This window comes from Panthera leo, chromosome D4 (assembly GCF_018350215.1).
Source record: "Panthera leo isolate Ple1 chromosome D4, P.leo_Ple1_pat1.1, whole genome shotgun sequence".
Taxonomy (NCBI): Eukaryota; Metazoa; Chordata; class Mammalia; order Carnivora; family Felidae; genus Panthera; species Panthera leo.
Window position 1 is genome coordinate 66035215 of NC_056691.1, and position 24453 is coordinate 66059667.

At 36.8% G+C, this 24453-nt stretch overlaps 1 protein-coding gene across 2 annotated transcripts; it reads left to right on the plus strand.

Moving 5' to 3' along the window:
- Positions 1–826: 826 nt before the first annotated feature.
- NIPSNAP3A (nipsnap homolog 3A) lies at positions 827–23956 on the plus strand. 2 transcript variants are annotated; one of them, XM_042911891.1, is made up of 6 exons: positions 827–1103; positions 4112–4322; positions 6042–6200; positions 7726–7875; positions 16586–16672; positions 22015–23956. In XM_042911891.1, the coding sequence occupies exons 1-6, from the start codon at positions 1044–1046 to the stop codon at positions 22074–22076; spliced, it is 729 nt and encodes a 242-aa protein (XP_042767825.1). In that variant the 5' UTR covers positions 827–1043; the 3' UTR covers positions 22077–23956. The 2 variants fall into 2 exon arrangements, with proteins under 2 accessions (XP_042767825.1, XP_042767824.1); XM_042911890.1 differs by lacking the exon at positions 22015–23956 and adding an exon at positions 16770–17091.
- The last annotated feature ends 497 nt before the right edge of the window (positions 23957–24453 follow it).

The following is a 24453-nucleotide window of genomic DNA, read 5'->3' on the forward strand; positions in this document are numbered from 1 at the left end:
TAGACCTAATAAGCAATGACAGTGTTTGCAATAATGTAATTAACAAGAATTTTAACATTAAACATAATGTAAATTAATGTAACAACTAACTGTTTTTAATGTAAGTATCATTAGATGCTGGGAAGAGTATTATTTAGACGGAGTGGTACATAAGAGACTTAAATCCTCTTCTTGCATAAAAGTAAGTCAACAGATACTTTCTGTAACTGAAAAACTCAAGAAACAGCAGAATGTGCCTATTATTTAAAAATATAGAAACGGGCATTAGAAAAAACAACTTGAAATGCTGGTGTTATTTTGGTAACCAAAACCAGAGAAAGGGTCTACTGACTAAACTAGATCAGAGGTCAGCTGTTTTAGTTTTAAGGCTTACAGAATTATCTAGTTTTGAACAGTTTACTTTTTCACGTCTGGTTCGGTGCCCTCATTCTTCTGAGCTCCTGGGAAATGCAATTTGGAATCATTAAGAGCCTTACAAGGTCATGCTGCGGTGGCAATTAGAGAACCACCATGCATTTAATGAGGAGAAGTGAAGCCTCCCTCGTCTTGACGTTTAAGTCACCCCGACTAAAAATGAACAAGGACAAAAACCTCCACGATTTTCAACGCACAGCATTATAATATGCACGCATCATACTTCCTTCTCAAAGGACAAACTCACATTCTGCGCACGAACTTTAAGAACTGTGCGTAACCGCGCGTGGAGACTAGCTGATGGGCTCAGAAAGGTGGCACAGGAACGCTCTCCGCGTTCAGCTAATCCTAACGCCCCTCCGACGTTTGGGTGAGAACGTCTGAGGAAACAAACGTTGGGCCGGAGGGGGCAGGGGCCCGAACGTGACGCCCACGGACGACGCCAGCCAACCGGGCGGTGCCGCCGCGCCTCCCGGCACCAGAGGCGGAGCTGCCGCCGAGGAGTCCCGCCCCAGCCTGCGTCCGCCAGTAGCTCGGTCGCTGCTCTTTTCCAGGCGGGTTAGCCCTACCAGGAGGAACCGAAGACAGAATACTGGCTGGCTGGCCCTCCCAGCGCTCGCAGCCACGCCATGCTCGTCCTCCGAAGCGGCCTGACTAGAGCTCTGGCTGCGCGGACGCTCGCGCCTCAGGTACCGGCCGCGGAGACGTGCCCACGCCGTGCCTTGGGGGAGGGGAGGGACGTCAGCGAGGAGCTCGAGGTCCCGCGCAAGCGCTCCCCGGCTTCCGTGACCAGACTTGCGAGTGCTGCGCACGCGCCCAGCTGGTTCTCTATGCAGATTGAAAGCGTGGTGCTGCCGCGGAAGTTCTGGTGCCAGGTCCAGGCCCCGGAGGCTGGGTATCCCAGGATGCGCGACAGGAAGGGGGCGCGGCTCTGGGAAGGTCCGCTGGCCAGTGTGGTCTACAGGCCAACTCGTGAGCAGCCGCGAACGGGGTTTTTCTGGCCTAAGTGCTGAGGACACTCCTGAAGCTCTGGCTGCTGCATTTTTGCTGCCTAGCCCCCTGCGTTCCCCACGTTGGGGCCCGTGCCTGGTGCTTGCTGATCGAGCCTTTCCTATTTATTTGTCGTTTGACAAGCCACCGCCCCCTCCAGACAGAAGGTAGAGGAGAAATAGGTCAACCTGTGGCTGGTGTTAGAACCGGCCTCTTCGAAATGTACACACCTTAACGAGCGTTTTGCGGAGAACTTGAAAAGGAGGCCCAGGGTGCGGGTGGTGGAGCATCCAGCCCAGCCTCCCACTGTGTCGTGTGGGTGGTGTCCAAGGCAGGCAGGGCTAGGAACCTCAGAACAAACGTCCTAACACTGGATGAGAAACATGCACAATAGATTTTGGTGATTCAGCCTTAACTGTCGGGAACTAGCCTATTCTGTCAATCTACAGATTTTTTTTCCTTTTGATATTTAAATTTGTACTCCTTTCTCAAAGGAGTAGGATGGGATGGGGATTAACATACTCTAGAGACTGACTTCCTGGTGAAGGCTGAAGAGGAACCAATAATGGCCCATCCACCTAAGATTAGCAATAGCCTTTAACCTTCTGATTCTCACTCTTCTGGGGCAGGGCCAACAGTTAGTTATTCCTTACAACTTTATTCTGGACTGTGATTTTTTTTTAGATGTCGACCAATTGTTCTAAGTGAATTGGAAGTCAGTGCTGCTGAAAATGAGCCCTTATTTGGAGACAAGGGAGCCTACAGCACTCATGTTTCCTTCCTTAGCATAGTGGCCTTGTGTTCTGGTTATACTGTTCTAGTGTCCCTCAACAAAAATCACCTCACCCCTTCCCATACACACCCCTCTCATTGCTTCATTGCTATTAACTTCTCCCTGAGCTTTCCTATTGTACTCTTTTGCAAAAGACAATAAAAATATGTGCCTGTGATCACTTATTTTGTTCTACGCATACAAATTCCCTGAAAAACAAAAGCAATTGTCACAAGTACCCCATTGGCCCATTTTGATATATTTTATTTATATTTTTAAGTGATAAATATTAGACAGTTTTCATTTGCATAGTATTTTGTTATTAGAGTGGTAAAATGGGACAAAAAGAATGTCAGCTAAACATAGGGGCAACTGCAGTTGTTTTTGATGGCATCCTAGTCAGACAATAAGATTATAACTCATCATAGACATGAATGGGATGAGCTCAATTCAGCCTTATACACAATACAGCAGCAAAATACATAACACTATTGTGTTTTGTAAATATATATACATATATGTGCTTTGTATACATATACGTATGCTTTGTACCCATATTTGTATACAAATATGTATACATATATACGTGCTTTGTAAATATACATACATATCTGTATTACCATAAATACAGGTGAAGTAAAACTTATATATACACACATATATATGTTTACATATACATTTACATATGTGTGTGTGTATATATTTGTATATATATGTGTGTGTGTGTATATACATATACATATACATATACATATACATATACATATACATACATGTCAGAGCAAGAAGCCTACTGCTTTTGATTGTTGTACCAGCTGGTCAGCATAAGCCCAAAATTCATCCACAGCTTTGTACATATCAAAACTGTTGTGATAGATTATTCTGGTGTAATCAGCTTCAGGAAATATGCACATGATAACCAAACTTAGGTAACATGGATTTGTAAACTGGAATTCCGTATGAGTGTATCTGTGTTAATATGCATAAATTGTGTGTGTGTGTGTATATACATATACACACATACCTATACACAGGGATAATTTCTGGCAAAGCATTTCCCACTGAAAGTTTGGTTCACTCAGAGAACCAAATCAGAAATTTACATAGTATATGAATATTACAAAAGGAATCAATGGCTCTTAAAAAGTATTTCCAACAACATAGTATGACTGGGTAGGTTAAATAACCTTCTTCAGATTGCATCTGTAACTAAAAACATAAGGACTCACATAATTGTGACTCATCAATTTTTTTCCTTTTTCTAGCATTTACACATTCTATCACTATATTACAATGTAATTGAATAGCTCATAGTTTTCTAATACAATTAAATTCCTGTCCTATTTTTGGACCAGTGGTCTACTTCATTGGATTTAGGAAATACTTTGACCTGACCAGAAATTTCCATTGTTTTAAGAACCTAAAAAAAATGAATTTTCTGCTAGTAAATACATTCTCATTGTGCCAGTCAAAATACCTGTATATTTTATAAAATTGTTTTAAATGCGTAACTCTCACACATATATATACTATTAACTAAAGATGGAGTATTTGCTAAATAAGGGATAATAAACTATTTGTAAAACTTACCAGGATCCTAGTTGTAGTTTGGGGGTAAAGAAATTGCCCCAGGGGCTTCTTAGGAGAAACTTCTCATGAAAAAGTACCTAGAGGTAAAGGAAATAGTAGCTATATATTTGGAATACTTAATAGTAGTTTTCTTGTATAGAAACCAATTTGACAATAAATTATGTATTTTTTTAAAGTTGTTTTCTTTACTGATAACCTCTCTAAACAAGTCTATGGAGAGAGGACAACAGGAGTGCAGATTGTGTCTACTGAGTGTCCCTTGTTTCCAGACTTAGATTTGGTTGTAACACAATATTATAAACCCTACCTTCCCAATATATTTAAGTTTGCCTTATTTTTCTTCAGGTTTGCTCATCTCTTGCTACAGGCCCCAGACAATACGATGGAACATTCTATGAATTTCGTACCTATTATCTTAAGCCCTCAAAGATGAATCAGTTCCTGGAAAATACTAAGAAAAACATTCATCTTCGGACAGCTCACTCTGAACTGGTTGGATACTGGAGTGTAGAATTTGGAGGAACAATGAATAAAGTGTTTCATATTTGGAAGTATGGTATGAGTCATCAGCTTAAGTATTCAGTACAGATTTTCATTCTGTTAGATGTTACATGAGACTTAGTTCTTGGATCTATAGTACCGTAAATACATACAGGTGAAGTAAAACTTATAAATAGCAATACCAAAAAATAATTTCAGTGATTTCACCTCCCACTGGTATACCTCCAATAGCCCATTGCTAGAACCTTTTAATAGCATATGGGAATGTGATATTGAGAAAATGGCATCTGATTTCAAGTCATTAAATTATGAACCACACTTTAATTCTTAGGAAAAGTTAAGAGTAGCTTATTGTAAAGATGGTTTATGAAAAATTTACAGCAATGACTGCAAGAACCCAAGCAGTTGAGATCATAAAAGGAAAGTAGGATTGCTTTTATTATTATTATTGAAGCTATAGCTGGATAGTGTTTTAACAGAAATCATTCAAATGTCTAGGGGCTTTAGGGAAATAGAAGTTAATAGGAAACTTTGAAGCCCTCACTCATCTGTAAGATATAATAAATCGCTATGTTTCAGACACTTTTGTTTTATTTCTGCACCCCAGAGTTTCAAGAAATTTACTGTCCTTATACTCATCTATGGAGGTAAAGGAAAAGGAATTAGAGTTCTTCCCATACTGAAGCTGATCTACCCCTGGTCTAATAGAGGAAGGAGTATGGTTACTGGAAACCCCGGAATGTTTGTTACTCCATTGCCTAATCTTTCTGAACTCCACTAGTACATCATGATATCCAAAAACTTTTAGTAATTTCATTTAGTATTTTGGTTATTAGTGTCCAAAGTTAATGGTCATAAAATACTTTAATATGAAAAGTGTTCTTCCTAAATATGGCCATAGTTTAGGGGTTTTCCCAATTGTAAAACAAACCCCATTAAAAACAATTTATGCTTTAACGTACCACCAGTTGAATTGTGTCCCATTAAAAAAAACAACAACAACAACAACTAGTAAAGTCCTGATAATACTTACTTAAGCTTTAAGATAGGTGTTATTCCTTATCCACAGCATAAACCATAGAAAATTACTTTTACCATTAGTCTTATGAGGCTTTGTTAGGTAAATATAGTACTAGGCCCATATAATGGCACTGAGTAAAAAGGATGGATGACAGAAAATCAGCACTATTTCTTTGGAAGCTGTTGATTCAAAGCAGCAGCTGTCAAAGTACATCTTGATTTCATTTATGTTAAATTTAATTCAAGTTGTATCTTGACCTAATACCCATTACCACCACCACCACCATCACAGAAATATACTCTTTTTCGAATCTACCACTAAATGCCTCATTAAATTAATAAGAACAGTTAATGTATATTGAGTTCTGACTCGGTGCCAAACGCTGTTGTAAGGTCCTTTCACATACTAATTCATTTAATCTAACCCTAGAGGGAGATCCAAATCATTATCCCTATTTTACAGAGTAAAAAACAGGCACAGAAAGATTTAATAACCTAAGTCACACAAATACCTACTAAGCAGTAAGAGGCTAAGCCCAATGTATGACATTATCATTAGTTGTTTACATTTCTACTCCCCTTCCAGACCATGAGCACCTTGGGGACAAATGCCACATCTATATGCATCTTGAGTGATAATACAGTATCCTTATGTAGCTTTAATGAACACTTGGTGAACTGAATGAAACCCAGAAAAAGCACAGGTGATTTAAATCAGTAATTTTTGTTTTTCTTTCTCCTTTTTTTCCCGTAGATAATTTTGCTCATCGAACTGAAGTTCGGAAAGCATTGGCCAAAGATAAGGAATGGCAAGAACAATACCTCATTCCAAATTTGGCTCTTATTGATAAACAAGAGAGTGAGATTACGTATCTGGTGCCATGGTGCAAATTAGAAAAGCCTCCAAAAGAAGGTAAGTCTTCCCCTTTTTGTCACTTTGAATTCTGATGGAGAAAATATTAGATTTTAAACTATAAAAACTCAAGTTCTACTGGAAAAGAAATGAAGTTAATACTTTGTTTAATGTAGGAATATATGTGATTGTTCAGATAAAAATAAATTGGTGCTCTTAGCTTATCCTTTTAAAAATAAGCATTAAAATAATGAAGTATTTTTCCATATTGGTATCTTATTGATTCTTAAAGCTTAGCTGTATTATAGAAAAAGTTGACATGGTCACTAAAGGTTGAGAAGTTGGGCCTAGGGAGCAGGGAACACATCTGTGGGTAGGTGAGGGATAATATGTGATACTTTGTCATAATTTTAAAATAATATAACTTTTTAAATATAAAAGTATTTTTCCATAGATTACAACTAATCTAAGTACATATTTGTTTATAAAATGGACTAGGGGAATGAATTAACTGAAATTGCCAAGCTGCATTACTGTAGTCTAACTTTTATGTCTTCCTCTTTCTTATTTCTCAGTTTGAAAATAATTCCTAAAGATTTGTCTTCTTGCTGATTTCACTTCTTGCTGACTTAAAGAAATTATTACCTCAATCCAGTTTTAAACAAAGGTCAGATTAGCAAAAGCATAAACTAATTTAAATGTTATTTTATTTCCCCCGTTATTCCTAATTTTGCAGTGCATTTTAGATTACAAAAGATTTGAAAAATCTTATTTAGAAACTTAGCCTTTTAGCTCCCCCTCAGCCCAGCACTAACTGAATGAACTGGTTGGCTTCTCAGAAAGTATCAGATCTTGCTTGGTTCTTTTCCTCTATGTTATTCATGATTCTTCAGTAACTTTTGCATGTTTTTCTTTTACTTCTCAAATCTACTTGTCCCCTGGTTTCCTTCCCTTCACACAGCCCATATTTCCATCAAGAAGGTAAAATGCTTTTCAAGTATTTACCTGGATATTTGGGATATTTGGGAATAGTAAAACCATCTCCTTTAGAATTATTTTTACTCAGAATTCTAAGACAATCACTTCAGGCTCATTATTTGCTTGCTGCTCCTGTTAGAAAAGGAATCCTATAAGGGGAACTTACATAAAGAGAAAAGTAGTGAAAATTGGAAAGAAAAATGGAACTATAAGAGACTAGAAATACTTCCTTTTTCATTTACTTTATAAAGTATAGACTTAGGCAACTAAAAATATCCTATTCCATTATAAATTTTCACTTTTATTGACAATTTCTGTAGATTAAAAATAGCTTAAATAATACCTTACCTGTAGAGTCCATCCATTTTGGTTTGTTCTGTATACTAAGTTTAACGACTGACCCTTTAAGTGGGACCAAGACTGACTAAACATAAAAGCAAAGAAAAACAATGCAAAGTATTAATAAATTATGTCTACATGAACATGTATATGGGTGTGATCCTCAAAATCTATTTGTGTAGTTATCCTTGCACTGGAACCAAACTAAACATGATTAGAAATTTCTTGAATATGTTCTATAAAATAATTATTTTTCTCCCTATTCTAGGAGTCTATGAACTAGCTACATTTCAGATGAAACCTGGTGGGCCAGCTCTGTGGGGTGACCCATTTAAAAGGGCAGTTCATACGCATGTCAATCGAGGCTACACAAAACTAGTTGGAGTGTTCCATGCAGAATATGGAGTACTCAACAGAGGTACAGTTGTCCATTTCTTCCATGAAATTGCAAAATATATTGGTGATCCACATTAAGTTCCTTTGGTCAATTTGTCTCTGTTCTCATTGTGGACTATATTTTATTTTTTATTGCCCAGTTTTTAGCTTTTTGTAAGTTTAAGGGTTGAGCAAACCTGTTTTACATGTATTTGGAATGTTATTCACCTAATAAAGTTTTTTTTTTTTTCAAATACAGAACTGCTCTTTTCCCTGATACATCAAAATGATAAAATTTTAAAAATTGGAAGGAACCTGAAAAAGTTACCTATTTCTGTTATTTTCCTCTGAATGTACTTTTAATGATTTTTCCTTTTTTCCCAGTTTTATTGAGATATAATTGATATAACATATTATAAGTTTAATGATCTGTTATCTGTATATATTGTGAAATGGTCACCACAGTATGTTTAGTTAACATCCATCACCTCACAGTTACAAATTGTTTTTCCTTCTGATGACAACTTTTAAGATAAACTCTATTATCAGCTTTCAAATATACAATACAGAAGTGTTACCTATAGTCATCATGTTGTGTATTACATCCCCAAAACTTATTTAATATCTTATAACTGGAAGTCTGTGCTTTTTGTGATTTTTTTTAAATAACATTACTTGGGGTAGAGATTATTTCTGGGTGAAAAAGTACTATGTAGTTATTATAAATATTAAAAACATAGACAAGCCCAAAGAAAAAAAATTACCCATTTCCACTACTTAGATATATTTATAGTATATGTAAGATATAAGTAAATGATTTATTAATTTATTTAATAAAATGTCTATTTGGGATATTTAATGTTTAAAGTCAAAAGATACTCCAGTCAGAATTTCAGAGAGTTTTCTTGTGGCAAACTGATGAATTCATACAACTAATAAAACAAAATATAGATAAATTTATTTAATGACATGTATAGAAACAGCATTTCTAAGCCAAAAAGCAAATGAAGAAACTATGAAGGAAAAAAAGAATAAATTGATGATTTTATTATACAAAGCTCAAACTTAGTTCCTCCCAAAACACCTTAAATGAAATCCAAGAGCAAAAAATAAATATTCTGCAAAGGTAGACACAGATGACTCCTAAAAATATATTAAAGAAGATGCAGATTAAAACAAAATAAGATGCTTTAATTCTTTTTTAATGTTTATTTTTGAGAGAGAGAAAGAGACAGAGTGAGAGAGAGAGAGAAAGAGACAGAGCATGAGCAGGGGAGGGGCAGAGAGAAAGGGAGACACAGAATCTGAAGTAGACTCCAGGCTCCGAGCTGTCAGCACAGAGCCCAATGTGGGGCTCAAACCCATGAACCGTGAGACCATAACCTGAGCAGAAGTCGGATACTTAACCAACTGAGCTACTTAGGCACCTCATAAGATGCCAGTTTTTACCTAATAAAGATACATTATACAGGTAGAGTATAACCTAGGTCAGAAAAAAGAGTTCTACTTGTAGGATTTGTAACTACTTCATCTTCCCTCAAAAAAAAACTGGCAACATAAATAAAAAGGCTTGGTTCTTTGACATTATTTTTTTTTATTTCAGTATAAGTAACATACAGTGTTATATTAGTTTCGGGTGTATAATATAGTGATTCAACAATCCTGTGCGTTACTCAGAACTCATCATAAGTGTACTCTTAATCCACTTCACCTATTTCACCCATGCCTCTACCCACCTTCTCTCTGGCAACCACTAGTTTGTTCTCTATATTTAAGAATTTGTTTTTCATCACTTTTTTTCTTTGTTCATTTGTTTTCTTAAATTCCACTATGGGTGAAATCATGTGGTATTTGTTTTTCTCTGATTAACTTATTTCACATAGCATTATACCCTCTAGATCCATCCATATGTTTGCAAATGACAAGATCTCATTCCTTTTATGGCTGAGTAATATTCCATTATATATACATACCACATCTTCTTTATCCATTCATCATCTATCAATGGACACTTGGTCTGCTGCTTCCATATCTTGACTATGTAATTTATGCTGCAATAAACATAGGGGTGCATAAACCTTTTCAAATTCATGTTTTCATATTCTTTGGGTAAATACCCAGTAGTTGAATTACTGTATCCTGTGGTAATTCTATTTTTAACTTTTTGAGGAACCTTCATACTGTTTCCACAGTGGCTGCACCAATATGCATTCCTACAAATGGTACATGATGGTTCCTTTTTCGCCACATCCTTGCCAACACTTGTTGTTTCTTTTGTTTTTGATTTTAGCCATTCTAACAGATGTGAGGTGATATCTCATTGTAGTTTTGATTTGCTTTTCCCTGATGATGAATGATGTTGAGCATCTTTTCATGTGTCCATTGGCCATCTGGGTGTCTTCTTTGGAGAAATGTCTATTCATATCATCTACCCATTTTTAAATTGGATTATTTGTTTTTGGGGTATTAAGTTGTATAGGTTCTTTATAGATTTTGGATATTAACCTTGTATCAGATTTTTCATTTGCAAATATCTTCTTCCATTCAGTAGGTTGTATTTAGTATTGATGATGGTTTCCTTTGCTATTTAGAAGCTTTTATTTTGATGTAGTCCCAATAGTTTATTTTTGCTGTTTCCCTTGCTTTAGGAGACATATCAAGAAAGATGTTGCTATGGCTAATGTCAAAGAAACTACTGCCTGTGTTTTCCCCTGGGACTTTTATGGTATCAGGTCTCATATTTAGGTCTTTAATCCATTTTGAGTTTATTTTTGTGTATAGTGAAACAAAGTCGTCCAGTTTCATTCTTTGTATGTAGCTATCCAGTTTTCCCAATGCCATTTGTTAAAAAGTCTTTTTTTTTTTTTTTTTTGCCTCTTTTGTCAAAGATTAATTGATAGTATAATCGTGGGTTTATTTCTGGGCTCTGTATTCTGTTCCACTGATATATAGATCTATTTTCTGTTTTTGTGCCAGTACCATACCGTTTTGATTACTACAGATTTCTAGTAAATCTGGGATTATGATGCCTCCAGTTTTGTTCTTTTTTTTCAAGATTACTTTTGCTATTCAGGGTTTTTTGTGGTTCCATACAATCTTTAGGATTATTTGTTCTAGTTCTGTGAAAAATGCTATTGGTATTTTTATAGGATTGCATTAAATCTGCAGATTGCTTTGGGTAGTATGGATGTTTTAACAATATTGGTTCTCCCAATCCATAAGCATGGAATATCCTTCCATTTGTTTGTATAATCTTCAACTTCTTTCATTGGTGTTTTATAGTTTTCACAGTACAGGTCTTTCATCTCTTTAGTTAAGTTTATTCTACGTATTTTATTATTTTTGATGCAATTGTAAATGGGATATTTTTCTTAATTTCTCTTTTTGCTACTTTTTTATGTGTAGAAATGAAATGGATTTCTGTGTATTGATTTTGTATCCTGCAACTTTACTTAATTCATTTTTCAGTTCCAGTAGTTTTTGGTGGAGTCTTTAGGGTTTTCTATATATAGTACCATATCATCTGCAAATAGTGAAAGTTTTGCTTTTTCTTTACCAATTTAGATGCTTTCTATTTCTTTTCCTTGTCTGATTGCTGTGGCTAGGACTTCCAGTACTGTGTTGAATAAAATTGGTGGACATTCTTGTCTTGTTCCTGACCATAGTGTAAAAGCTCTGTTTTTCATCGAGTATGATGTTAGCTGTGGGTTTTTCATATATGGCCTCTATTATGTTGAGGTATGTTCTCTCTACACCTACTTTTTAAGGAGGGTTTTTATCATGAATGGATGTTGTCCTTGTCAAATGCATTTTCTAGATCTGCTGAAATGATCATATGGTTTTTATCCTTTCCATTATTGATGTGATGTATCACGTTGATTGCTTTGCAAATATTGAACTACGCTTGCATCTCAGGAATAAATCCTACTTGATGAATGTAAATGATTTCTTTATATATTGTTGGATTCAGTTTGCTCATATTTTGTTACAGATCTTTGCATCTATGTTCATCAGAGATATTGGCCTATAGTTCTCTTTTTTGTAGTGTCTATCTAGTTTTGGTGTCAGGGTAATGCTGTTTTCATAGAATGAATTTGGAAGCTTTCTTTCCTCTTCTACTTTTTGGAATAGTTTGAGAATAATAGGCATTAACTCATCTTTAAATGTTTAGTAGAATTCACCTGTGTAGCCATCTGGTCCTGGACTTCTGTTTGTTGGAAGTTTTTTGATTAGTGATTCAATTACATTGTTTGTACAGTCTTTAAATTTTGTTTCTTCCTGAATCATTTTTGGGAAGTCTTAATGTGTCTAGGAACTTATCCATTTCTTCTAGGTTGCCCAGTTTGTTAGCATATAATTTTTCATAATATTTTCTAACCCTTTCTATTTCTGTGTTTTTGGTGGTTATTTCTCCCCTTTCATTTCTGATTTTGTTTATTTGATCCTCTCTCTCTCTCTCTCTCTGTTTTTGAACAGTCTGGGTAAAAGTTTATCAAATTTGTTGTTCTCTTCAAAGAACTAGCTCTGGGTTTCATTGATCGGTTCTATTGTTTTTGTGGTTCTATTTCATTTATTTCTGCTTTAATTTTTAGTATTTACTTCTACTGTTTGGGGGTTTTGTTTCTTCTTTTTCTTCTAGCTCTTTTAGGTGTAAGGTTCAGGAGTTTGACATTTTCCTTGCTTCTTGAGTAGACCTGTATTACTATAAACTTCCTTCCTAGAACAGCTTTTGCTACATCCCAAAGATTTTGGACTGTTGTGTTTTCATCTTCATTTGCCTCCATGTATTTTTTTATTTCCACTTTGATTTCTTGGTTGACCCATTCATTGTTTGGTAGCATGTTATTTAACCTCCATGTGTTTGTGGTCTTTACATATTTTTTCTTGTGATTTCTCGTTTCTTAGTGTTGTGGTTGGGAAAGATGTGTGGTATGACTTCAGTATTTTTTTTTTTTTAATTTGTTGAGACTTGTTTTGTGGCCTAACATATGATCTCTTCCAGAGAATGTTTCGTATGCACTTGAAAGAATGTGTATCCCACTGTTTTTAGGATGGGGCGTTCTGAATGTATCTGTTAATCTGGTCCAATGTGTCATTCAAAGCCACTGTTAACATGTTGATTTTCTCTTTGGGTGATCTATTGATGTAAGTGGGGTGTTAAAGTCCTTTACTATTATTGAATTACTACTGATTATTTCCTTTATGTTTGTTAATAGCTGCTTTATGTATTTGGGTAATCCCATGTAATTTGCATAAGTATTTACAAGTTTTATATATTCTTGTTGGATTGTTCCCTTTATGATTATGTTCTTTATGTCTTCCAGTGTTGCCTGATACAAGTATTGCTATCCCAGTTTTCTTTTCATCTGCATGATAAATGTTTTCCCATCCCTTCACTTTCAATCTGCATGTGTCTTTTGGTCTGAAATGAATCTCTGTAGACAGCATATAAATATCTTCCCCTTTTATCCATTCAGTTACCCTGATTGGAGCATTTCGTCCATTTACATTCAAAGTAATTACTGACAGGTCTGTACTTATTGCCATTTTGTTACTTGTTCTGTGGTGTTATTCTCTGTCCCTTTCTTCTCTTGCTCTCTTCTTTTGTGGTTTGATGGCTTTCTTTAGTAATATACCTGGATTCCTTTCTGTATATTTTTTGCATATCTATTACCAGTTTTTTTATTTGTGTTCACCATTAGGTTTATATGTACATTTATGCATATAACAGTCTATATTAAGGTGATGGTCCCTTAAGTTTGAACCCATTCTAAAAACACTAAATTTTTACTCCCCTCCCCTCTATGTTTTAGGTATATGATGTCATACTTTACATCCCTTTATTAATCTCTTGACTGATTTTTATAGATATACTTGATTTTACTGCTTTGTGTTTTAACCTCCGTACTGTTTTATAAGTGATTAATCTACTTTTATTATGTTTATATGTACCTGTGAAATTTTTTCCTTTCCTCATTTTCTTACTCCTGCTTTTGGTTTTTCTTTTCCACTTAAAGAATCTCCTTTAATATTTCTTGTAAGCCTGGTTTAGTGGTGATGAACTCCTTTAACTTTTGTTTATCTGAGAAACTCTTTATCTCTCCTATTCTGAATGATGGCCTTGCTGCATAGAGTATTCTTGGTTTCAGTTTTTTTCCTTTCAGCACTTTGAATATATCATGCCACTCCTTTCTAGCCTGCAAAGTTCCTGCTGAAAAATCAGCTGGTAGCCTTATGGAGTTTCTCTCATATGTAACTATTTTCTTTTCTTTTGATGCTTTTACATTTTTCTCTTTATCAGTACTTTTTTGCCATTTTAATTACTGCGTGTCTTGGTGTGGACCTCCTTGGGTTGATATTGTTGGGGGGGGTCTCTGTGCGTTAGGACTCTAGATTTGTTTCCCTCTCCAGATTTAGGAAGTTTTCAGCTATTAGTTCTTCAAATAAATTTGTTACCCCTTTTATCTCTTTTCTTCTGGGATCCCTATAATGTTAATGTTATTACACTTGATGGTATTGCTGAGTTCCCTTAACCTATTCTCGCATTTTTGTTAATCTTTTTTCTTTCTCCTGTTTAGCTTGATTGCTTTTCATTACTGTCTTTTAGATCACTGATCCATTCTTCTGCTTCCTCTAATCTACTATTTATTCCCTCTAGTGTATTTTTCATTTCACTTATTGAGTTCTTCATCTCTCACTGGTTCTTTTTTATATTTTCTCTCTCTTTTTTGAGGGTTTCACGGAGATCCTCTACTCTTTTCTCAAGTCCAGTGAGTATGATTACTTTAAATTCTCTATCAGGCATATTGCTTATCTGTTTCATTTAGCTCTCTTGCTGTGAGTTTGTCCTCTTCTTTCATTTGAGACATATTCTTATATGCCTTCATTTTGTCTAACTCTCTGTGTCTGTTTCTGTGTGTTAGGAAAGTAAGCTACATCTCCTGCTTTTGCAAGTAGTGGCCTTATGAAGAAGAGGTCCTGTAGTGCCCTGCAGTGCAATTTCCCTTCAAGGGTATCTTCTGTATGTGTTGCATGCACCTTACTGTTGTGGCTGAGCCACATCTGCCTTTAGTCCAGTTGTCTGAAATGGCTCTCTTTGCCTATTGTGGGCAGGGTTTGGTCCCGGTGTTAAGAGGCAAGTTGGGGCTGCCTTGGGCAAAAAACCTTTATTTTTTAAATTGTTTTTGCCAATGTTAAGGAAATATGCATGGATATGTAGGTGTGTTTAGTTATACAAGAAGGGAATTTGAAAGGACATAAAATATATAGTCATATTTAAATGATGAGATTAAAGGTCTTTTAAGTCTCTAATTTACTATAATGGACATGTATCACTTTTATAAGAAAAAAATAATGAAAATATGTGTGCACACACACTTTTTAATCTTAAATTTATTCTTAGTGTACTAGGAGAATAGTAATATGCTGAGTATAAATCAGTACTTCATTTCTGGAGGACAGTGTATAATATATACACTGTATATTTATGAGTGTGTATGTATAAGATATACTCTTTGGTTCTCTCAATTTAAATTTTAGGAGTTTATATTAAGAAAATAATCAGATCCAGACTGCCTGGGTTTGAATCCCAGCTTCACCACTTATAACTTTGTGACCCTAGGTAAGTTACTTAACCTCATTGTGCTTTAGTTTCCTCATCCATAAAGTGATGATAATAGTAATCTACTATATAAAATTATTGTGAAGACTGAATGAGTTAATACATGCAAAATGCTTAAAACCAGGTCTAGCACATAGTAAACACTGAATAAATATTGGTATGAGTTGTCATCAGCATTATCATTACAGATATACTTATAGATGCTACTCTAATGATGTTTGTATCAGTATTATTTACAATAAAAAAACATTTTTTATGTAATACACATATAATATAGAAAAAGTACATCATTTCATCATGTATTTATATAACCATAAATTTATATGTTTATGTGTGTATAATATATATTCATAAAAATAGATACATATATACATAAATATGGAAAGAGATACAGCAAAAAAGTGGGTTTTTTCCCTAGGTGGTATAGAAATGATTACTCTTTTCTCTTTTTATCCACATTTTCCTATAGAGCTAACATGTCCTATATTATAGTTATTAAAAATTTGTAAAACATTATGCACAAAAACATTCCATAATTCAAAAAATTGAAATATTGGAATTAATCTAATTGGTCAATAATAAGAAGTTTGGATAAAAAGTTGTTATATCTATAAGGAGGAATTCACATAGCCATTAAAAATTAAGATTACTGCCATGGAAAATATGCATTTTTTATTTTATTCATTTGTTTAAAGGAAATGCACTAAATAGCAATAGAGTTTCTCTCCAGGTGGTTCAAATTATGCTACTTTTAATTTTCTTCTTTGTATCATCCAAATTTCCAGTAGTAAATATAATTCTTATATAATCTTGCTTTTTTTAATAAACTAAAATATATTAGGAAGTCACAGGCTTGGTTCTAGACTTAATTGTGTCTTTAGTGGTTTTACTAACTTTTTCTCTCCAACCATCTGTTTCTTCATCTATAAAAACAGTTTGATTAAGTAATTTATAAATTTACCTCCCAAATCTCTGACCCCTCTGAAATCTTATCACTAACATACTCAGTTTTACCTTTTTGATATTTACTATTTTGATTTAAAGAATAAGACTTAATTTTTCTGATTAATTTTTCTGTATTTGTTGTAGTAATACTATAGTCTTTAGAATCTATTTTTGGTTATTTCTGCAGTTCATGTTCTTTGGTGGAATGAGAGTGCAGACAGTCGTGCAGCTGGGAGACATCAGTCTCATGAGGATCCCAGAGTTGTGGCAGCTGGTAAGCTAAATAACTAGGCATGAATTATTTGTACAACAAATTTGATTCACTTTTTAACTTTATAACTTTCCAACATTATGAAATGTTTTTTTTCCAGTTCGGGAAAGTGTTAACTTCCTTGAGTCTCAGCAAAATATGCTTCTGATTCCTACGTCATTTTCCCCATTGAAATAATTTTCCTCTGAAATACAAAGCATTGCATTAACTGCTATAAGTTGTGTCTGCTAATGGTGCTTAAATTCTCCCAAGAGATTTTCATTTTTATTTGAAGGAGGTGGTAAGTTAATTTGCTGTGCCCTCTGCATTTTTAAAAGCTGCTTCTGTTCATTGTCATGACCTCTTGAGGAAATAGTTCTGTTCATTTTCCGTTTGGCATTTCAGTATCTGTCATATATTAAAAATAGTTGTCATTCCTTCAAGATCTTGATTTTTCATTTATTTCAGAATATCTCTTGTTCTCTATGTTTACAGCCCTCTACTTTTATAGCATTTCCTTATATTGAAATGATTATGTTACATTTCCATGCCTATGATATTTTTAAGTTATTATATATATTATCAACCTTTTCATGTCTATTTTTCTGAGATTTTAAAAGTTTTTGTCCGGTAAAACTTATTTTGTAATACCAAATGGGATTCATAAAAGTATTAAACCTGTTTATTATGGAAAAGTATATTATCATCTCTATTCATTTTGTTTTACATTAATAATTAATTACATATGTGGAAAATAATAGGTCCTCATATGAAAAATTTTTAAAGACTTATTGGTTTATATGCTGAAAATGTCTTCATTTACAATTTATTTTACTAACTTTTACTTCATTTTGAATCACAATTTAACAAAGATACTTGGGACATCTATTTGTGATAATGAGATATTTATGGTTATGGAAATGTTTGCCCTAATAAATGCCTACAGGTACATTCTGATCGTTTTTTATTGTGTTTTATATTTTTATCCTCTGATCTGGAGCTACTGTGTTGCTATAAGGTAATGAGACAGTAATAAATATACTTAAATGTTAACTTACCTCAAATAAATAGCATGCTAATAGCTCTACAAGGAGAATTTCTTCAGTACTGTCTTAGATATACTAGGGTTTTCTTACAATGTTCATTTTTATTTTACTTGAGTATTTCAGCCTTCTCAAACTAGATTTGGTACTTCCAAGCTCTCCTGGTAGTCTATATTTACAGCTATATGAATTTATGTTTCTAACACATATTGCAAATACAACAAAGTAAATTATTAGCTGTCTGAGGGAAAATGGAAAAGCAGGAAGCATACTCACCTCTCATTTATCTGGTCCTCAAGGATTCAAGGGACAAATAAGTTTCCTAGTAAGGCAAAGAAGACCCTAACTCTGGAGGTTAAAACCTATCAGAAGTCAGAGGCATTGGTTTTGAGTTTTAACTAAGAGTCTTCTACCTCAATGTTTCTTTGAAAAGTCTAGGAAATTAGGTGATAGTAATGTTAGTTGCAGTCAATGTAGACAGTTTTTCTCTGTGGCAGGAGATCAGCTCTGTGTCATGAAAATATACAACTGCTTCTGCCTTTCCCTTTTTCATTCATCTTTAGATTAGCCAGAACACTTTTAGAAAAGACAAAGGCTTTTTCATCCAATCCATAGCCGTGATGGAGATTTAGAAAGCAGCAGCAGACAGGTGTTCTTACCATATCCCATGCAGAATTGGAGAGCCAGTACATGACAGGTTACAATCTGCTAATGAACTGCAGGAGTTTCCCTTTACTGATCTGCTCCTGGATCAGGAACACAACAAAACTGGCTGAGATGAAGAACATTTCAAAGACAACACAGATGGACACAATAATGTCCGCTGACATGCTCTTCCTGGAAAGAGAAAGTCAGTGAGGATCTGAGGAGTCAATGATGCAGTTGAAGACACAATTAAGGAGGACACACACACACACACACACAAACATCTGATGAATAGCCCAGGGAAAAACATCTCTTCAATAAATAAAATGTATTTATTTTATTCAGAGTTTAAGCATGATTGTTTTCAAGTCAAAAATCTGAAAAACAAATGCAAAACATGTCACTAAGTTAAAAACAGTCTAGTACTGGGGCGCTGAGTGGCTCAGTTGGTTAAGTGTCCAACTTTGGCTCAGGTCATGATCTCACGGTTAGTGGGTTCAAGCCCCACATCAGGCTCTGTGCTGACAGCTCAGAGCCTGGAGCCTGCTTCGAATTCTGTGTCTCCCTCTCTCTCTGCCCCTTCCCCATTCATACTCTGTTTCTCTCTCTCTCAAATTTAAACAAAACATTAAAAAAATTTTTTAACAAAAAGAGTCTAGTACCATAATGAAACTACTGAAAGAGGTCTGAGACTGGCCTAATGGCATTAGCTTTTGTCCACTGTTCTTGACTTTATAAGAGCAAAGGTATGTGGCTTGAAAACTTAGAAAGTAGAGAAAATATTAGTGTGAAACTACTCAAATAAGTTAAATTAATCCAGCTGTAAATAAGTGTAAAAGCAACAATGTATAGCATATCAATCTAATAGATACAGAAATTCTAAAAACAAGAAAAGAAATTCTAAGATTCTAAGAATGGTCCTATAAGTCCATGATACAGGGTCTTGTATAAAATTCCTAATGACCTATATTCATACCCTGTAGGAGATAAGAGAAAGAATAATTGCTATGCTCCATATATAGGATCTACACTTTCGAGTATTAAATATACACTGAGTAGCTCATTCTTGGCTGGTGCAAGATCACTAAATACCAGTGATGGTTTTGTATGCAAAAGTCTTAAACAAGAAGCTGCTAGGTGACCTGACTGACCTACCAATGACGCCCAAGTACCTGCAACTCTGGGCCCACTTTTCTGAAAAATCTTGGGATGAATAAAGTACCTTGGCCAGCTTCAAGTGTTTCTTCAGTTGCTTAATGGAATCCTTTGACTTAGAGGAGGTGATTGAGAATTACTGGCACCCAGGGAAAACCCACCATACCTAAACAACAGCCTGACATTAAAATACAGACAGTGTGAAACACAATACTCAGCAGCAAATACCACATGAGTATGTACATGTGGTATTAGATATTTATTTAAATATTTAGATATTTCCTCTTCAAAAGAAATTCAAATTTAGACTTTGTGAAAGTTAAATCCCAGCCAACCCTAATAGATTCTGGCAATCTTTTGACTCTATGGTCCCTGCCCATGGAGGCTAACAGAAACTACAGTGGGAAAGGGAAGGGACCTTGACCTGATTATAGGCTGATATCTAAGATATTGAGCAAAAAATGGCTATTTATCTCACAGATGCTCCTCTAACCTTGGTGACTCAGGCCTGAATTTGGGTCTCAAGGCAAGCAGATGGGGATTCAAAAGGAACAGTGTAGCAGACTTTGAGTCTGGAGTTCTCTCTTGTCCAGCAAGAGAGTGGACACAGAATTGAATACAAGAGAGGCCAATTTCCGGGAGAACAAGAGCCCCAAACAGGGGTTTCATCTCTGTATTTATTGAGCTCTCAAGGTTTTACATACATGGTGTACATGCAAAAGTAAACAATTAACTTGTGTGGCATTAACTTGTGTGCGTAAGACGCAAAGGGTTTGGGGGGCAAGTGACGTTAGAAGTTGAGATTAAAGCATGATGAGATAAATGGCGCCAGACAGCAAATGGACAGTGTTTCTCTGTGGAAGATACAGCCAAGTAGCTCTTATCTCCAAAGTTTAAGATTGCTGGAGCATGCTGCCTCAAAGCTGACAAGGCACCCTTTTCACCAGCTAACCTTGGGTGCTTCCGCCCTGTAGTGGCTTTCTACCTCTAACCGTTCTCAGACCCTTTCCACCCTAAGCCTTGTTTTACTTAACAACTAATCTTGGGCACTTTCGCCCTGTGGCTGCTTTCCACCCTAAGCCCTGTCAACCCATTGGTGCAAGCATAGAGAATTCTTAAACTCTTTTCTCACAGAAGAGTGAGGGACACTGACCAGAGCAGGTTAGGGAGGGCTGACAGACCAGCCATGGCTCCTTCCTAGCATGGAGGCTACTTTAGGGGTCCCATTCTGCACTGCTTTGAGTTCTATGGGTACTGGATCTTGGGAAACAGGCAAAAGAGGGAAAGTGAGAAGCAGTGACATAGGTTTGAGGCAGTTATGTAAGGTATCTCGTTTTCCCGGAGATGAATGAAAATGAACTTCAAGGATTCTTCCTTTTCTTCTCAAGTTCCACTTATTCCTTCAAAACTCAGAGGACAAATGGGTTGAAAAACAAGGAAATAGGTGGTTTTAACCATTTCTTCAATCCTTCTTGGGTCCATGTAAAGGTGAAAACTAAAAAACTATTCTGGGGTCCATATGACATTCTGGGAATCTGATTTCGGAGAAAAGTGTAACTAGGGTATGAGAATCATATTTGAATTAAACAAATTTAAAGACTGCCTTATTTAATAACATGAGTGAACTAGAAATTTAAAGTAAACAAAGCACGTGTGTCTTTATGGACCACAACTGGGACAAAAAATAAAATGAATAACAATGACACGTGTCCCTCAAATAGATCACAGTGTGGCCAGACTCTCCCCATAGGGCCCAGGCACTGCCATCATCCAAACACCAAGGCCTAGTCCATTCTGCCCTCAGCATTGGCCATTCCCTTCTGCCAAGCTAACATGTTCCCAGGAAATTATTCTGAACTGCTAAACAATAGACAGTAGAATATGATTCTTTATAGTCACAAAGGTATTTAGGGGAGCAGTATCATTGACTCTATGCCCAGTGAATTCTCTTGTTCACTGGAGGTATACTGATGAATAGATCAGCTGTTATTTTAGGGAGAAGTAACCAGGATACCTTTAAGTTCTCACACCCATTTGAAATCAGTTGTCCTCACCCTGCAACCTAGATACTAATACAGCAGCAGAGGGAGATCACAAACAAGCCTCTTCCTGAAATTGTTCTCAGAAAAAAGGCTCAGGACTGCTCCCCACACTCACAGTCTCAGAGAATGTCAGAATTTTAAGACCCGCAGAAGCTTCATGGGCCAGCCTCCCTAATTCAGAGGTGGGGAAACAGGTCCAGGCACTGAGGGGCCTGTCCCAGGTCACCAGCTCATCTGTGGCAGAACCAGGGATGAAGCCAGGCCTGTCATGCTACATGTTCTGTCAACACTACCTCAGCGGGAGAAGCCAGAGTGTGTCTCCCACAGCCCACTGATCCCGAGTGTTGGGTTCTGGTTTTAACTCGAACAGGTAAGTAAGCTAGGCTGACTTTTTTCAAACTAGAGAAACAAGCTAAGCTAAGTTAGAAACTTATGGACCAGCTTCTTCCCTTCAAAACTCACATGCTTGTTGTCCCCACAGAATTAAGATCAAGACTGAAAGACAAGCCCCTGCATGACTGGTCATCCATTCCTTCTTCCTAACGGAAGCGCCCCAGCCCACCCCGCACCGCCATCTGCTCAGTCACACTGAGACTGACTCACTTGTGGAGGAGGCAGCCCCCCTGCCCCTAGGGGACACACAGGCAGCATCTTCTTGATTTTGTCGCTGCTACACTGGCAGGCGGGTGAGGGGTTCTCCATCGTCCAGTTCCCACTTTGGAAGAGTTTCGTGATGGTCTGGGGAACTGGGGCGGTGGTCCACTCCTCTTCCCCCACTGAGCAAGGCATGTCTCTGCAGAGGGAAGACATCAAAGGTAGCATCACCCGAGAGGGCCTGGCCTTTCCTGGTGCCTCAGGAGCATAGATCAACCGATAACCACAAACATGCATCTATCCCCTCACCATTTGTGTGATCTCCCCACAGACCTGTGAGCCGCAAACTTCCTTTGCAGTTAAGGATGATGGAACACAAAGAGGCCCGAAATGCTCACCTACCAAACTCCAGTCAATGCAATCCACCAGCATTTGGTCTCCTACCCCTGTGTTCACTCAACGAATATTCACTGAGCATCTGCTACGTGCCAGACGCTGTTCGGCACATTTGAGAGTCTGGGGTGAACAAGACAAAGTCTCTGCCTGCATGGAGCTTGCATTCCTGTGCAGGAATTTGGCAATAAACAAATGTCACCTAGCCAAAAATAAAGCAAAATAAGAGGGAAACGGGGGGAAACAGGACTACTTCTCCCAAAGAGGGTGATACTTCTTCCAAGGCATACACGATTAGAAAGAGAAGCCAGGAAAAGATTTGGGGAGAAAGAACACTATAAGCAAGGGCAATAGAAAGTGAGAAAATGAGCTTTCCATGTTTGAGGAACAGCAGGAAGGCAGTGTGGCTGGGGCGAGATGAGCTAGGAGGGAGAAAGTGGAAGAGGAGGGGTGGAGGGAGGCAGGTGCCAGATGATCAGGTCAGGGAAGGAGTCTGCATGTTATGCTCAATGGGCTGAAAATCTGGTGCAGAATGGAAAGATTCACTTTATGTCTTAAAATGAGTAGAGAATTGGAGTTGGGGAGGGATGGGGAGAGGGTGCTCAGTGCATGAAGAGCTAGGTTGTTTGCAAGCACCCTGGGTGACAAAAGACAAGTCCTTTGTGCCTGACTTGAGCTCTGAATCCCTGTGGACCACCAATAAGATGCTTGCCCTCCTGGGTCTTATCTTCTCCACTAGTAAAATAAAAGTACAAAATGACATGTTGTAACAAGTCATTTCTAGTATCCTTTCTAGCTTCAAATTCTACAATTTAATGCATAGCCACATTCTTTATGTTATGCTTGAATGTACTAAAAATATCAAAGGAACAGATTTGTGGATTGCTCTCTAGTTCTCTCTAAAGCACTGTGACTTGATGCAAAAGTCAGAGTAAGACACAGTACCTCCTGAAGTTCACACTCTAAAGCCTCAAAAGATGGCTGGGTAAGACAAAGCTCAATGCCACTGGTAGGTGTACCATTCAAATTTTCCTCAGTTCTACCAATTTTGAAAAACTTAAAATTTGAATTTCAGTAAGAGTTGTCAGTACAGAGATATTGCCTTCAGACTGCCTCCAATACACATCAATGGTGTTCTTTATCAAAGCAGTAGCATTTGAATGAGGGTCATGCCTCTTTTGCCTTTCTAGCCTGGAAAACTGAACCCACTTCTACCAGCATTGCACTCTCATTAGCTCCTCACCTCTCCTCACTGTCTTTACTCAGTGATCCCTTGAAGTACCTTTGCCCTCCCCACCTAGACACTTAGAGGCTTATGGTCATTCACTGAATTTATTTATACAGTGCGTTATAAAAGGGTTTTGAAGGCACGTCATGAAAAATGTATGTTAAAAGAAGAAAATACGGGGGGCACCTGGGTGGCTCAACTGGTTAAACGTCCGACTTCGGCTCAGGTCATGATCTCAGGTTTGTGAGTTTGAGCCCCACATCATGCTCTGTGCTGACCGCTCAGAGCATGGAACCTGTTTTGGGATTCTGTGTCTCCCTCTCTGACCCTCCCCTGCTCACGCTCTCTCTCAAAAATCAATAAACATTAAAAAAAAAACTTTTAACGAAGCAGATATGTATTATTATTTGTGAATATGTCATCTTTTCAGGTTGTTAAAGTGAAAAAGCTGGAGGGCCCCTGGGTGGCTCAGTCGGTTGGGCAACTGACTTCGGCTCAGGTCATGATCTCACGGTTTGTGGGTTCGAGCCCCGCATCTGGCTCTGTGCTGACAGCTCAGAGCCTGGAACCTACTTCCAATTCTGTGTCTCCCTCTCTCTGTACCTCCCCTGCTCATGCTCTGTCTCTCTCTGACTCTCAAAAAATAAATGTTAATTTAAAAAAAGTGAAAAAGCTGGTAAGCAAAACCACAAATTATATATAATG

What these genes read in the sequence shown, in the direction of transcription:
- NIPSNAP3A (XM_042911890.1), top strand. Translation starts at nt 1,044, where the DNA reads ATGCTCGTCCTCCGAAGCGGCCTGACTAGAGCTCTGGCTGCGCGGACG. An exon ending in ATATGGAGTACTCAACAGAG is followed by an intron (nt 7,876 to 16,585) that starts GTACAGTTGTCC and finishes TTATTTCTGCAG; the next exon opens with TTCATGTTCTTTGGTGGAAT. An exon ending in TCCCAGAGTTGTGGCAGCTG is followed by an intron (nt 16,673 to 16,769) that starts GTAAGCTAAATA and finishes TTTTTTTTCCAG; the next exon opens with TTCGGGAAAGTGTTAACTTC.